The sequence below is a fragment of the Zingiber officinale genome, unplaced genomic scaffold, assembly GCF_018446385.1.
Source record: "Zingiber officinale cultivar Zhangliang unplaced genomic scaffold, Zo_v1.1 ctg170, whole genome shotgun sequence".
Lineage (NCBI taxonomy): Eukaryota > Viridiplantae > Streptophyta > Magnoliopsida > Zingiberales > Zingiberaceae > Zingiber > Zingiber officinale.
In genome coordinates, this window is record NW_024589860.1 from 20,560 (window position 1) to 36,674 (window position 16,115).

Here is a 16,115-nt window from a genome sequence, read left to right on the forward strand (position 1 = left end):
ACTACCTTGATACCTTCTCTCGGTGATTGCCTAAATTCACCTCTTTATCTCCTTCATGGTGGTCTTTTGTTGGCCCATTCATTATCTTTGCATTAAAGTTGTTTTCCTCTATGGTGATATTTTGGAGAAGGTCAATATGACTAGAAGTAGTCCAGATCACTCAGACTTCCATCTCGTCTTTCAATCAAGAGGATGTGTTTTCCTTAATGTGGGTAGTATTATCATTACCTGGAATTGCATAATTGGAAGACTAGCTCTAGCAATATTTCCATATTAAAGATGTGGACAATCTAAAGTATTTCCTGATATAGAAGTTACTGGAGAATGTAAGTGCTTGATAAACTCGAAGGGGATGGTAGACTAAGGATTAATCCCATGGATTTCAATGTGTAGGATAGTAAGAGCCACTAACAAACCAAGAGGCTAGTAGAAAATCCCAATTATTTTACAATAACCATACCTGATATGTCATTTGTTGCAAGGTTTGAAATTTTGAGACGTGCGAAGTTTCAAGCTTAATGAATACTATTTCAGTATAGTGCCAATGTTTCAATACATGGTGCTAATAATGGATTGGAATTGAATAAGGAAATGAAGGGTAAAAGGGAGTGTGCGCCAAGCATTGTTTTAAATCTTGTACCATGCCAATCGAAATGATAGAAATATATCACTCCGATAAATTACTGAACTCATACCACTTGATACAAACAATGTCTCTTTCCTTTATTACATCTCCTTCCTCCTTCAACATCCAATTTGTCACCGGCACAGTGCATCGGAGCATCGGCACGATACTAGAACAATCTTTCTCCGAAACTACACTTGGCTCCAAATTTTAAACCTTAGTGTCAAGTAGTATCAAGTTTGGTAATTTACCATAATGTTCGATCATTTCAAACGATATAGTACGAGATTTCAAATTATAGTTTGTTGTTAGTGTGATCAACTAGTTTCTAGAGAGTATATGTCATGACCACTTATTGGAAGCTATGAAAATCCTACATTATTAAAAAAAATGCTCAATTGTTGAGGCAAAATGTATAGATGCCTTTAGCAACATGTAAACTCATTGGGCTAAGCATATGATGACCAAGATTGAATATGCCCCAACAAAGTTTATGAAGCTTTATTTTAGCAATCAATCTTGAGTGCACATTCTGTCAGATCATATATTTCATGAGAGGATAAAACATATAGAGATTGGTTGTTATTTAAAAACTTAAGGGACTCAAATTTAACTTATATTTGTGGCAAGCTAAGTTTCTATGATATATGTTGAACCAACCTAAGAGGCAGTGTTGTGGACTAATATATTTAATATGTAACCTAACAAGGAAGTAGGAGGCTATCTAAGATATTTATTACAAATATTTTTCTCCTCATATATATATATTAGTCATTTCATCAACATTTAAAAAATAGTTTAATATTGGATTGTATTCCATCATACAATCAAATACACTATATTGGGTCAATCGCATAATACCTATACACACTATTTAAAACTTTGTCTACATTTATAAAAGATATGAAAGCATCATCTGATAGGTCTCAAGAAAAACTTCGAAGACTCAAAGTGTGTTTCATAAGGAAAAAAAGAAATGTGAACAAAAAAACAAAGAACCAAACAAACTTAATAAATATTTTCTTTTCCTTCAACCGAGAAAAAAAAAGAGAAGAAAGAGTGGAATCTTTTTTTAGTTTTCTTTTATACCGCTTCTTCTCTGAAATTTAGATAACTCACTTTCATAACGGAGCTAAAAATATAAAACTTTAAAAAATGTGATATTATTTTGCTTTTCAATTTTTTTTATTAATATTTTAATGTTTTGAACAAATAAAGTTTAAAAAAAATTAGTCTGGTGCACAGAGTTCCTGCTAGTGTTGAATCCTAGGAAAGGATTGGACCAATTGGGTCTATTGTACGAAACTTTACCTTATATTTTGCAAGATATTGTTTTCGCGACTCGAACCGTGACCTCAAGATCAACGGCAACAACTTTACTCTTGCATCAAGGCTCTCCTTCTTTGAACAAATAAAGTTTTATTTAAAAAAAAAAAATCTCTCCCGATAAGGCAGCTACAACTAGAAAAATATTTTCTGATCCTTTTCCAATGAAAATTTTCTTCTATCCTCTTTCTTTCCTCATTTAGTTCTTTTGAGATCAAAGAAATCTTTTAAATGAGAAAATTTTAACTCAAGAAGAGTCATTATTAAATGACTTGCCACAAACCCTACTCAAACTGATTCTTGAATCATTTGCACTACCTCATAGAATAAATTAAACTAAATAAATAGGATGAACACTCACGAATACAGGATTCCCTTTTTTGTCTTTTTGCTAAAAGGCAAATCTGTCAATTTTGTTAACATATCTATAAATATATATCCGTTTATAACTGCTTATGGGCTCAAGTTTCATCCCTAATTATTCAGTTTTCTTGAACTGTTTCTTTCCATCAATCTAGGAGCTCTAATAAGCGAATACAATTGAGACATGGCAATTCTTGAAGAAAAATAGCACCATTATTATGTGCATATTAATGTACTTTCTAGCCTAAAAGAAATACAGGAGATTGCATCCTTATGAGTATGTGCATACTTAAGAATCTCCTTTAATGCTCTATGAACCTCCACATTTATTCTAACAACTCATGCTGCAAAAAAATACATGATTTGAAATCTCATACTGAGTCAGACAAATCAGAAATATATTGTTCCAATAAATTACCGAAACTCAAAATTATTCGGAATACCAAGATAATGTGTCATTGTGTTGATCATGTCTACGAGTATCATTTCAACACTCCCCATCCCTTGTCTTGCTAAAATTGAGATAATGTTGTTTTTTTTATAGTTTTTATGCATGCAAGATAATTTTAAAATAGTAATATTTCAGATGAAAAGTAAACATTGAATAATTATATAGTTGTTTGTCTTTTTCTTCATTTTTTTTTTTTTGTCTTTCAACCTCTAATTTGCCACCAACATCATACATCGGAATGTCGGCACTATACAGAAACAATATCGCTCTAATCAAAGAACTAAACACCGAAATGGCTAGATTTTAATCCTTGAAAAATACTAGTAATATAATAAGATAAAATAATCCTAATGATTACTTGTTTAACTTTCCAACTCACTTAAACATCTTCTAAGAAGCTAGGAGATATTCAAGTTTTGGTCTTTCTTATTTGACCTTCCCATGAGTGGTATTCTTCAATCCCGATTTTAGCACTCTCATCTTTATATCCATCATTTTCAACTATCAAAGAGATAGCAGGTGTGCATACAGTATGTGTACACTGGTAGCTTTAAACCTTGCTTATTCTTTAGAAGATAAAACTAATGATGCAAGCACATGATTTCTTGAAGATAATTCAACTTCAGCTCATTAGGAGTGAAGTTCTGCTTAGTTGAAACGATTATGCAAATAAAACAAATTTGAAAAAATAAACACTCAAATGAGATGAATCAGTTCTTAGTTAAAATTCTGGTTGTCTTCATTACTACTTTGTTTAATTTTATTCTCTCTACTTTTACTATTTTTAGCAAACCTCCTCTTGCTATACCCGCATCTTATAAGATCCAAGTATTTTGGAGATTTTCTAAGGAATGCAACCCTGTGACATTCTAATTGAGACGTCATTCATCCTAGTGTTGTATCAAATGTTTCTTTTAAAAAGGAGAAGAAGGCTGCATCATCATATCTGACCTATACGAAAATAAGCATAGCTATCAGAAGATAAAATGGATTCATGAGCAGTTGAAATACACTTGGGTAATGAAGATAAAAAATATGCATATAAGAAATTTCTTTGCAACTACTACCATAATTGAAACAACATAGCCATGTGCCATGGCAATTATCATAAGAAAGTGATACAACAAGACTTGTTTGTGTACTTTTAGACAATGAAGTTTTATTTAAATTGGAAATTAGAACTCATTTTTAACGTCTTATAGCCACATATTTCCATTTTAAATAAGTCAATCACCCTACTGTTATACTTTCTATTGTAATAAACATGGACAATTTGCACCAAGCAAGAAAGTATATTTCTATCCAAATATATGCATCCAATAGAAAGACAAATACCGAGCTTTAACTTCATAAGGTTCTCTAGGAGTTTCCCATCCTTGCCCTTCACTAATTATCTGTAGAAGAGTAGGAATTACAAAGTTAGAAACCAATTAACAGTGCTTAACTTTCCTCACCTAGGATTTCAGACAGACAAACAACAATTGTCATACAAACTGGCAATAAAAAAGCTTGTTGCATTATTCTTATGCATGTAGTTGAATGAGAAAAGATCATCAGATCAAGTGGCAAACAACATATATAGCAATGCCTTTCATGGGGCACATGACAGTTTTACGAAACATGCAATTTGCAAAGCTCACTCCATCCAAGTGTACTTGTTTAAAATTTTTACATGACTGCAAGTCTTACACTTAAAACCAATTATATAGCTAAGAACTATTTTCAAATGATTTCTCATAAGATACATTTTGAAATCCAGAGAAAAAAAGAATTGTTGCAAAAGCTTGGGCTGTAGCATAACTATTTGCATAATGACAGCTAAAAGAATAATTTTCCTCTCAAAATTATTAAAAAAATACAAGAATTTAGTAGTTCATCCTGATAAACTCACTGATTGAATCTTCCCAGTCCATTATCTCCTTCCACAATACCTTGATCCCCATTATTTTACAGCTCACCTAGTGGAGCCTTCAAATTGAAAGGCCAAAGGAATTAATTTGCTTCCTAGAATTGTGAACCACAGTAATCGTCCCTAAATCAATGGTCTATCAAAACTCCTAGAACATGGAAATACTCATAAATAGATACAGATCTAATCAGCTCCATAATTCATGGCCATGCACATTGAGTTATGTTTGAAAACTTCTCGCAGTGTGAAATTTTCTACACATCTGTGGACCAGCAGGAGGGCTACCTAGTTTCCAGCGGTTTGGCATCGACTGAGTATACTACCAGTTCAAGGCTACTATATGTCCCTCTCTCAATTCAACCACACAAAACACCTACTAAGGCTAATTTCCATTTTGTCGCGAGTCTAAAGACTTCAAAAGGAAAGGCTAGTATATCAACACTAATAAATATTAATGATGGACCCAAATACCATTTCATGCTAGCTCCATTGCCTCCTCTTCTTCTATCTTTTTTCTTCTTTCTCTGTGCCTCTCCTTCCTCTACCTCTTCCTCTTGCATTCAGCCACTTCCCTCTTCTTCTTTTGCCTCTTCCACTCCACTTGGTTGGCACAAACCAGCACCAACTAAGAAGGACACAAGAGCATCTTATTTTTGGCTAGTCACTTGAACATCAACATGGAAAAAAAACATAATCATAACCTTAGTTTTTAGGAAAATGGTCAAAATGTGGATTCTCAACTACCATAATGAGATGTCAACATCTTGATTAATATTGAAATTATAGCTGCATTTTCAATGCGACTCAATGTCATTTTAAGAGAAATTATATTGTTAACTTGAGGTTGGTATTGCAAATCATTTTGATGAATGATCCTGTCCGAAAATTACGGAAATGGTAAGCTAGGAATGTGGTTGTTGCGTTGACTAGATGTAGACTCCGCTCCGCTCTGCAACACAAGAAATGTTAGTGCCGAGCCTAGGAAGGAGTCCTCAGCGTTTGCCCTCCGACGCTCAAGTCAATCACCGAAAAGAGGAAAAAGACAGAGCAATAGTAGACACAGGCGTAAATAGTGAATAACGCGTACCTCTGCCGATGTATAGACTCTCCTTTATATAGTGCCCTAGTGGGCAACGTGCACGCTTCTTGAGGCATGGGCATGTTCTCCAATTAGTCGTGAGCACGTTCTCCAATTTGTCTTATGAAAGGATTTGTTAGGAAAGTGCCTCTGACACCCTACCTTAACAGAGCATGCATATCCCTAACAAGACAGTAGAAGCTTCCGTCGTACGATCCGCCTGTTGCCCATGTCTCATGTAAGTGGCACTATCTCTCAAAAGGATATTGAGAGATACGTCAAGGATCCTGTTGCTCGGCTGAGCGGAAAAGCCGCTCGGCTGGGGACACCTCCGCTCGGTCGACATCAACTGCTCTTCCTTGTAGTAACTGGTGCAGTGGCTCGATTACGCCCGACCGGACTAACGCTTCGATCGTCTCAACGCTCCTCTGTTCCGTGACAAGCGCCTAATGATCTCGCCTGCTCGGACGTTCTGCTTGGACCAGACCTTTACCGATTGGACGGTTCATGCCCGATGGGCCACTGCAGGAGAGCTCTGCTCGACCCCTCTTCGGTGAGCCCCTTGGTTCTCTAACATTGACCTTCTTGACTTTAACCTCCACGTTGGTTGTTATCTCCGTCCTTTGACCCACACTTAATGGCCCTGTTATCACCACATTACAAGTCTTCCCCTCAAGTCTAGTCAAAAGAGACTGCAAGCCTGACTGACTGGACGAGTAGTGCTTCTTCGGGTGAACCCCACAAATCGGACACTCTGTGTTATGGAGGCTAGTCGGTCCATATTTTCTAATCGTCGTTCGAATAAGCATCGAAGTTTTATCGCTGAATCGGAGATCTAATTCGCTGATCGGCCATTGCTTTATGTGAACTCAAACTCCTGATCAGATCACATCATCTTCAAAGCCTGTAGTGGATATGTCGCTCGACTACATCATAGCCAGATATCTGTGTCGATCGGGATGGTTAACGATGATAGTTAGCGAATTTTTCCCTGTCTCTGCACTTTCTTAGATGAGCGTCCTTTCATAATGACTGACGTCATCCAAATTTTTGAAAAATTGTGCAAATCCTCAATCATTATGGTCGAGCACGCGACCATGTCTTTTAATTAAGTCTCATTAATGCTCTCCTGTAGCCGACTGCCACGTATCCTATCTTCTATCACCGCACATTTGACGTAACAGGCGGGGTAGTAGTTTTGTTCTGCCTGCACGGCATTCCCTTGACGCCTTGGGTCTTTCATTACTTCTATTACCCTAAACTATCTGAGCCGGGGACCTTATTTCAAGCCCGAGTGGGCTCAATCTTTTTTGATAAAATATCGTCCTCCAATAAACATTGGAGGGAATACTATTTTTTTCTTTGTTTTCCCGAGCGGCCTGACTTCCCGACCGCCTTGCAAATGGAAATGATGACGCTTTCGTCGCTCGGGAGATACCGAAGCTGATCCGACTATCTCCAAGCAGCGTCCAGTTTGGCCGGTCAGAAGTATCACATTCATCGGCTGCTGTAAGAGGGTGTCCTGTATGTGTTCGGCCTGAGCCCGATCCGAACACGGCTGCCGTCCAGCCTAGGTATGCTTTTTCTTCTCCTCATCTTTGAATCTAACTGATTTCTCTTCCTTTTTTGCAGCTCGAATCATGCTGAGGGTGCGTCTGGCCGGCAAGAGCAGGCTCGTGGACGCAGAGATCAATGCAACAGCTGTAGCTAAGTTGGAGAGTCGTGGCCTAGCGTCGGTTACCCACTCTCGGTGAGGCGGGTGAGACACATACATTGACCAGCGAGGGTGGAGAGAGTGAGAAGGTTAGCGGAGCCGCGGCTGCTACAGCTGACCTGCCTCCCGAACGACCTTCCATGCTGCCGATCGCGGTGGTCTCAAAGTTTGCTCCTCCGGTGAGCCTCTGATACGCCGCAAGAGGCACCGTGAGAAGCTTCCTCCCGCTCCGCCACTTCCGCCCTGCAAGCCCCCGCCCGCACCAATTCTCGTCCATCATCCGAGCGGGGTGAGAAATCGACGCCTGCTCTTCCTGAGTAGGGAGCCGCAACACTCCATACTTTACTATCCTCCGACCGGACGTCTTCTCTATCCGGGCAGCTATCGGGGACCATCTGTGCATCGTCGATTGCCTTCATGCCACCACAATCCTTGCCGACCGCACAAGTATCCATCATCCGGCCATCCCTGATGTCCCAATCTAAGGGAAAAGCGACTTCTAAACCTTTCGGTCCGAGCAGCCAGAGGAAAATAACGACCATCATCCATTTGCCCACTGATGAAAGGTGCAGCTCAGACGACGTCACATCCCGTGCCCCCGAGCACCAGATTCGAATTCAAGGGTAGCTAGCACAAGTGTGGGCCAACGCCAGGGCCCGCGCGGCAATCATCTCACCAAGGGAGCTTGCGAACAGTCATACCCAAATGGTCACTGGATATGTATATTGTCTTTATATTTAATTGCTTTTATCCGTTCGACACTTACAATCTTATTGTTGCTGTAGTATTGGGTCGAGAGCCTAGTCATGTGCCAAAGGCTAGCCTTTCTGGAGCATGAAGTCCAACAGCTGTGGCGGCCCAACTGAAGGTTGATTTGTAGAAGAGCTCCGAGCTACTGCAAGAGGAGAAGGCCAAGAGTGTTGAGCAGGCTTCGCAACTGGCGAGGCTCAACAAGCAAGCCAGCTCATTTGAATTGAAGATCAATTTCGCCAACGCTCGAAAGCTCCGAGCCATCAAGGACCTAGATATCAAGAATAAGGAGGCCCGGGTCTTGGCTCAGAATCTTAAAGAGGCTGTGGCCGCGCTGAGTGCCAAGCGGGAGAGTCGATCGGAGCAAGTTGCGGCGAAGGCCCAGCCGCCAAGGATGCTGACTTGGAATCGTTGAAAGCCGAGTTAGAAGCATCCCGATCGGCCCTCTAAATTTATCAAAATGCAAAGCCTAGTCGGTTTGAAGTCCTCAAGTGGGATTATCTCCGCTCGGACGCCTTCAACGACCGGTTCACGAACCGAGCGCTCTACCTCTTCAACTTCAGAATTAATGGGACTCTTGACCAGCTAAAGGACGACGGTTATCTTTCGTCCACATTGACCAACAAGGTGATTAACAGGGAGAATCTGACCGAGTCGATGCCGGATGACGTGCTGGATTACCTCGAGTGACCCCCCATTGCTGCTCCGCAGGCTTCTTTTTGTAATGCCTCTCGATGTTTTGAAAAAAATCTTCAAAGTGTCAATGCATGATCGCCCGTTCGACGCATCTTTCTTTTGTTAATTTTTATAAGCATTCCTTCATGCATCGTCGTTCGGTATTTCTTCACATTGTTAGATTTTACCATTGTTAAGCGATGCATCGCCATTTGGCTCTGGTGAGACTTTGTACCACTTAGCATTTCATGAAATTTTTCTAAGTGTAACTCCTCGCTTTCCCGTCAGTGTAGCTACTCTCAGATATTTCCGCATGCTCATTCCAACAGAAGTCGAGCGGCTATATCATAGCGATGCGTCCTTGCTTTGGTCACTACTCGACCTGTTAACCTTACTTTATGACTTTAGGAAGCCACTCGGCCTTATTCATCGCCGACTCGGTTTTAGAGCCGCCGCTCGGCTATTATTCGTCGTAGACTTGAGTTTATAGCTACCCCTCGACTGTTGATGCGTAGACTTTGGTTTATAGTCGCCGCTCGACTGTTGATGTGCAAACTTGGATTTATAGTCACCGCTCGACTGCTGATGAAGACTTGAATTTATAGTCGTCGCTCGACTGTTGATGAAGACTAGGGTTTATAGTCGCTGCTCGACTGTTGACAAAGACAAGGGTTTATAGTCATCATTCGATTGTTGACGAAGATCAGGGTTTATAGTCGCCGCTCGACTGTTGACGTAGACTAGGGTTTATAGTCGCCGCTCGACTGTTGATGAAAACTAGGATTTATAGTGGCCGCTCGACTGTTAACTTGACCGAATGACACAAGAATCTGGAACATTTTGAATTTTTATTCATTGTCTTCCTGCATTCACAAGACACGCACTTATACAAGTACATCTAGATTTAACCACGCACTTCTCACCCAGCCCTATAGGAATGGAGATGGTTCGCGCTCCAGGGCCGCTCGAGCTTTCTCCCGTCTTCATCCAGTAGGTAGTAGTCTCCTGAGCGAAGCTTCTGAACGACTTTGAAAGGTCCTCCCCAGGGAGCCTCCAGCTTGGTGACGTTGTCGATTGACTTTATTCTTTTCCACACTAGGTCACCGACCTAGAATAACCTTGGGAACACCCTCCGATTGTAGTTTTGCCTCATTCACTGCCTGTACACCATCAGCCAGACGGCGGCCTTATCCCGCGCTTCGTCGACCAAGTCAAGCCCCATGAGTCTCCACTCGGTGTTTTCCTCGTCCTAGAGATGCACCCGATCGAACTCTGCTCCAACCTCCACTGGAACTACCGCTTCTCCTCCAAACACCAGATGAAACGGTGTGACGCCGGTCGCCTCTCTTGGTGTGGTGTGATGGGCCTACAAGACGCTGGGGAGTTCAGTTGCCTCCATCATGATCAAGCCGAGCCTGGATCTCCCGGTTGATGACTTCCGCTTGGCCGTTGCTCTTAGGGAAGGCTATTGAGGTAAAAGCCTACGCAATGTCGTAGCCCTCACACCACTTCTTGAGTCTCCGTCCGGTAAACTGCCTCCTGTTATCCGAGATGAGCCAGCGAAGGATGTTGAACCAATATAGGATATTCTGCCATATGAACATGATGATCATATGTTCGATTATCTTGGCTAAGGGCTCAGCCTCCATCCATTTTGAGAAATAATCTACTACGACAAGTAGAAATCTGCGCTAACCGGTTGCCATTCGAAATGGTCGAACGATATCCATGCCTGGTCGAACGGACAAGACACCGTGGATGCCTTCATCTCCTCGATCGGTCGGTGCTGGATATTGTGATATTTTTTACACGATAAGCAAGTAGCCATCGTTCGAACGGTATCGTCTTGCAATGTGAGCCAAAAATACCCCGCTAACAGGATCTTTCAGGCCAGCGATCGACCGCCCAGATGACTTCCGGAGTCCTGATGCACTTCTTGAAAGATGTATTCCATGTCCTCCAGTCCGACACACTTAAACAGCGGCCTTGAGAAAACTCTTTTATATAGGTGGTTCTCGATCAGAGTGAATCACCCGACCCTCTTTTTTAATAAGTGTGCTTCTTCGTGATCGGTCGGAGTGCTACCTGATCGGAGAAACTCTATCAATGTGGTTCTCCAGTCGCTCGAAGGACTAGTGAGACCTGCTCGATCAACTGCTCTATCACGATCGGAGACAATGAACTGACTAACTTAGCCAATTCATCCGTGACCTAGTTGTCTGATCGGAGAATCTTATGGATAACCACTTCTTGAAAACCGACTTTCAACTTCTCGAAAGCTTCGGTATACAGCCTGAGTCGCACGTTGCTTATCTCGAAGGTGCTCAACAGCTGATGCGCAGCGAGCTGAGAATCCAAATGGATAAGGACCTTTGCAGCTCCGATATGCCGAGCCACCTACAAGCCGACGGGCCTCGTACTCGGCTTCATTATTTGTAGCCCGATAATTCAGCCGCAGGGACAATTACATCCTATCCTCGGCGAAATTAAGAGAATGTTAATCCTGCTACCTTACCGAGTGGATGATCCGTCTACATATATTTTCCAAGTCGCATCCGGCTCGGCGTTCTGAACCTTAGTAAAAAAATCAGCTAAAGCCTGAGCTTTGATAACCATCCGAGGCTTGTATTGTATGTCGAACTCGCTCAGCTCGGTTGTTTATTTGATCAACCATCCGGATGCCTCTGGGTTAAGGACTCTTCCTAAGACATTGTTGGTCATCACGACGATCGAATGTGATAGGAAGTACGGACAGAGTCTCTGAGTGGCGAGTACTAGTGCGAAAGCCAATTTTTTGAGACTGGTGTAGCGGGACTCTGCATCTTTTAATATATGCCTTAGGAAATATATAGGTTGTTGCTCATGGTTGTTTTGCCTTACCAACGCCGAGCCAACAGCATACTCGGTGGATGACAAGTAAATCCATAGTGATTCACCAGCGAAGGGCTTAGCCAACACAGGCAAGGAGGTCAGGTACTTCTTGAGCTCTTTCAGCACCTTGTCGCATTCCAATGGAACTTTATTGCTCGGTGCAAGATCTTAAGGAACGGATGACTCCGATCGGACGATTTGGAGATGAAACTTGATAATGCAATAATCCGTCTGATCAGCCGTTGAGCTTCCTTCAAGTTGTGGGGCGGGGACATGTCTTGTAATGCCTTTACTTTGCTCGGATTCACCTCGATTCCCCGTTCGATGACGATGTATCCAAGAAAGCGGCAACTCTTTGCTCCGAACAGACAATTGTTTGAGTTGAGCTTCATTCCATACGCCCTCAAGGTTCGGCAAGTTTCTTCAATATCTGCACAAAAGTCAGCAGCTCAGAAAAATTTTATTAATATGTCATCGACATATACCTCCATATTGTGACTGATCTACCTTCGAAACACCTTGTTCATCAATCTCTAGTAGATGGCACCGACATTCTTCAATCCGAATGACACGACATTGTAGCAATAAATTCCGTCGGCAGTGATGAAGCTGTCCTTCTATTGATCCTCTCAGGCGAGCAACACTTAGTGGTAACCTTGATATGCGTCGAGCATGCAAATCAGCTCGTAACTAGCCATAGAGTCCCTATCCTGGATATGGGATAGAAGTCGTTCGGGCAAGTCTTGTTCAGATCGCGAAAGTCGATGCAGACTCGTCATTTGTTGCCCGGTTTGGAGACTAGCACGACATTAGCAAGCCAAGTTGGAAACTAAACCTCGCGGATGTGACCGACTTCTAGCAGTTTTTCTATCTCCGCCCAAGTGATCTGGTTCTGCTTGCACTGAAGTCCCTCTTCCTCTGTTTCACAGACCGAGCGTCTGGTCGGACGTGAAGCTCGTGCTGAGCTACCCTTGGCAAGATGTCCGGGAACTTGTGGGTCGACCAGACAAACACATCGTGATTTCGCCTAAGACAGGTAACCAACTCTGCCTTCTTCTCCTCTGTCAAGTCAGTAGTGATGAAAGTGGTGGCCTCCGATCGATTGGGATGAATCTAGACTTCCTCCTTTTCCTCGTAGATCAATGCGAGAGATTCTTCCCTGACGGCGTTCACTTCCAAGCGCAGGGCCTTCCGCACGGCTCTTACTTCCGACTTGATTATCTCGATGTAACATCGTCGAGCGTCTAATTGGTCGCCTTTAACTTCACCCACCTCGTTGTCTACAGGAAACTTGATTTTCTGGCAGAAAGTGGACACCACCACTCGGAACTCGTTAAGGGCCGGTCAACCCAATATAACATTATAGGCGGACGGCGCGTCCACTACAATAAAGTTTATGGTCCTTGTCCTCTTGAGTGGCTCCTCTCCGAGCGATATGGCAGTCGAGCTTGGCCGATCGATAATACTTCGTTGCCTGTGAACACGTAGAACGGGGTTGTTATTGGCTGCACAACTGGCTTCAATCAATTTGCAGCTGATCGAACGCGTTCTTGAATATTATATTCACTTAGCTACCTGTATCAACAAAAGTTCGGTGGATGGTATAGTTAGCGATTACCGCCTGGATGATCAAGGCGTCGTCGTGAGGGATCTCCACTTCCTCTAAGTCTCGGGGACTAAAGCTAATCTCAGGATCATCGGCCTTCTCCTTACTGCATCCAACAAAATGTATTTCTAGCCACCGCGCATGCGACTTCCTGGCTCGATTTGAATCACCGTCGGTCGGCCCACCGGCGATCATTCTGATTTTCCCCCGAGCGAAATTGCTCCTGTTTTCTTCCTCTCGAGCCGAGGGTATGTTCCGCTCAGCAAAAACTCGGGCGGGACTTGTGTTCTTCCTCCGCAGAGGCTGATGAAGACGTGGTTCGGCTGTCGTTCTCTCTTCGTCCCTTCGGTCGGCTGATCGGCATCTAAGGCGTCAATCAGGAGATGGTGATATCCCCACAGAGCTGGTTTGCTAGCAATTAGTGTCAGGTCATAGCAATCACGCATGTTGTGTGTCGCCGACTGATGGAACGAGCAGAAGATTGGCATCCATGACTTGCCTTTTGCAACTTTTGGGCGACCGGCTGCCACATGTTGTACGACGTGTTTTGGGCTCTGGTGTTGCTGTGCTCCTCCAACTTGGGGCCCCTTGGGTGATTGATAACTACTAGGTTGTCGCCGCTCAGGTGCTCCTACGGGCTCGGCAAGTGTCTCCTTTCTTCTTGCTGCTTAGGCCTCTTCCACGTTTCTATACACCATGGCCCTCCTAAGCAGGTGGTCAATGTCCTTCGACAGCCTCCGGATGAGTGAGCGAAAGAACTCTCCTTCGGTGGGCGAAGGCGTTCACTAATATTTCCGAGGAGACCGATGGAATATCCATGACCACTTAGTTGAACCGCTTGATGTAGGTCGTCAATGCCTCTTTAAGCTCTTGCTTCAAGGAAAACAAGTTAACGCTCGTCTTCTGGTAGCGACGGCTACTAGCGAAGTGGTGCAAGAATATCGCTCGGAAGTCTTTGGAGCAATGAATCGAGCCGATCGAAATTCGTCTGAACCAGCGTTGTGCTGACCTAGAAAGGGTTGTGAGGAAGACCCGGTACTTCACCCCGTCGGTGTACTGATGAAGTGTGGACGCGTTATCAAATTGGGTCAGGTGGTTGTCCGGATCGATCGTTCCGTTGTACTCACCGATCGTCAACGAAGTGTAATGCCTTGGCAGAGGGTTGTCCAAGATTCCTTGAGAGAACTATTGATTGATCCGCTCGGGCGAATCATCATCCTTAGTGCTTTCCCTTTACGTGCATCCCGAGCGTGCGCGTCGTTGAAGGAGGATCCTCATTCCTTATCCACTCGGCCTAGCTCCTCTGAGACCGCGAGCTCCTATACCTAGGGCTCGGCCAGCACCTGTTGCTGTTGTTGCTCCACCATATTTGCCGCTCGGACTTGTATTAGCATATCTGACTCCTCCTTTGTTAAAGTCGCCGTGGTGAGTCATCCAGCATCCTCCATCTTCGTGTTTCGGATGTAGGCTACCTCGCCAATATGATCCTGTCTGAAAATCATGGAGATGGCAAGTTGGAGATATGGCTGATGGGTTGACTAGATGTAGACTCTGCTCCGCTCTGCAACACAAAAAATATCAGTGCTGAGCCAGGAAAGGGGTCCCGACATTGACCCTGCAAAGCTCAAGTCAGTCACCGGAAAGAGGAAAAAGACGGAGCAATAGTAGACACAGGAGTGAATAGTGAATAACGTGTATCTCTGTTGGTGTATAGACCCCTTTATATAGTGCCTTGGTGGGTGATGTGCGCGTTTCTCAAGGCGTGGGCACATTCTCCAATTGTCGTGGGCACGTTCTCCAATTTATCCTATGAAAGGATCTGTCAGGAAAGTACCTCTGACACCCTACCTTAACAAAGCATGCATTTCCCTAACAAGACAGTAGAAGTTTCCATCGTACGATCCGCCTGCTGCCAATGTCTCGTGTCAACGACACTATCTCCCAAAAGGATATTGAGAGATACGTCAAGGATCCCGCTGCTCGACCGAGCGAGGAAGCCGCTCGGCTGGGGACACCTTCGCTTGGTCGGGGCTGCTCTTCCTTGCAGTAACTGGGTGCAGTGGCTCGGTTATGCCTAATCGGACTAACGCTCCGGTCGTCCCAACGCTCCTCTGCTCCGTAACGAGCGCTTGATGATCTCGGCTGCTCGAGTGTTCTGCTTGGACCAAACCTTTGTCAGTCGAGTGGTTCATATCTGATCGACCCCTGCAGGAGAGCTCCGCTTGGCCCTCTTCGGTGAGCCCCTTGGTTCTTTGACGTTGACCTCCTTGACTTTGACCTTCACGTTGGTTGTTATCTCCGTCCTTTGACCCGCACTTAGTGGGTCCCATTATCACCCCATCAATGAAATTTCAAATGTGAATTATAAGATTCAAACAAAAAAAAAAAGATATAATATGTTAAAAAAATAATTCTATCTTATTCAAGATAGCTTTAAAATATAAAATATTAAAAATAATATAATATTTTATTTAATAGCATAATAGTATAGATGGAGTAACATGATGCTAATTCATAACAAAATATACGGCTTCATATCTTCCATTATCATTGACTTTGAGATCTAATCTATTGAAGCTTTATAGTTAAATATAAATTGTATTACTCCTTTTCTTCTTCTTTTTTTAATGAATTTGGTTTAATTTCGATTATGTTAGAATTAATTTAATTTCTTAATGAGATTTCCTTTTAGATGGTTAGATTTCAATGAAATTTCTTACTTATTTTTAAAATGGTATAAGGTTTGT

General features: G+C 43.0%; 1 protein-coding gene across 1 annotated transcript in view; it reads right to left on the reverse strand.

The window, feature by feature from the left end:
* LOC122036538 (peptidyl-prolyl cis-trans isomerase PASTICCINO1-like) overlaps positions 1 to 16,115 on the reverse strand; it is a gene marked incomplete at its 3' end in the record, with an annotated part of 47,358 nt that overhangs the window by 19,655 nt on the left and 11,588 nt on the right. The window contains exon 8 of the mRNA XM_042595886.1: positions 4,101 to 4,159. Within this exon, the coding sequence (XP_042451820.1) occupies positions 4,101 to 4,159 (59 nt within the window). The remainder of the gene's footprint in view (positions 1 to 4,100; positions 4,160 to 16,115) is intronic.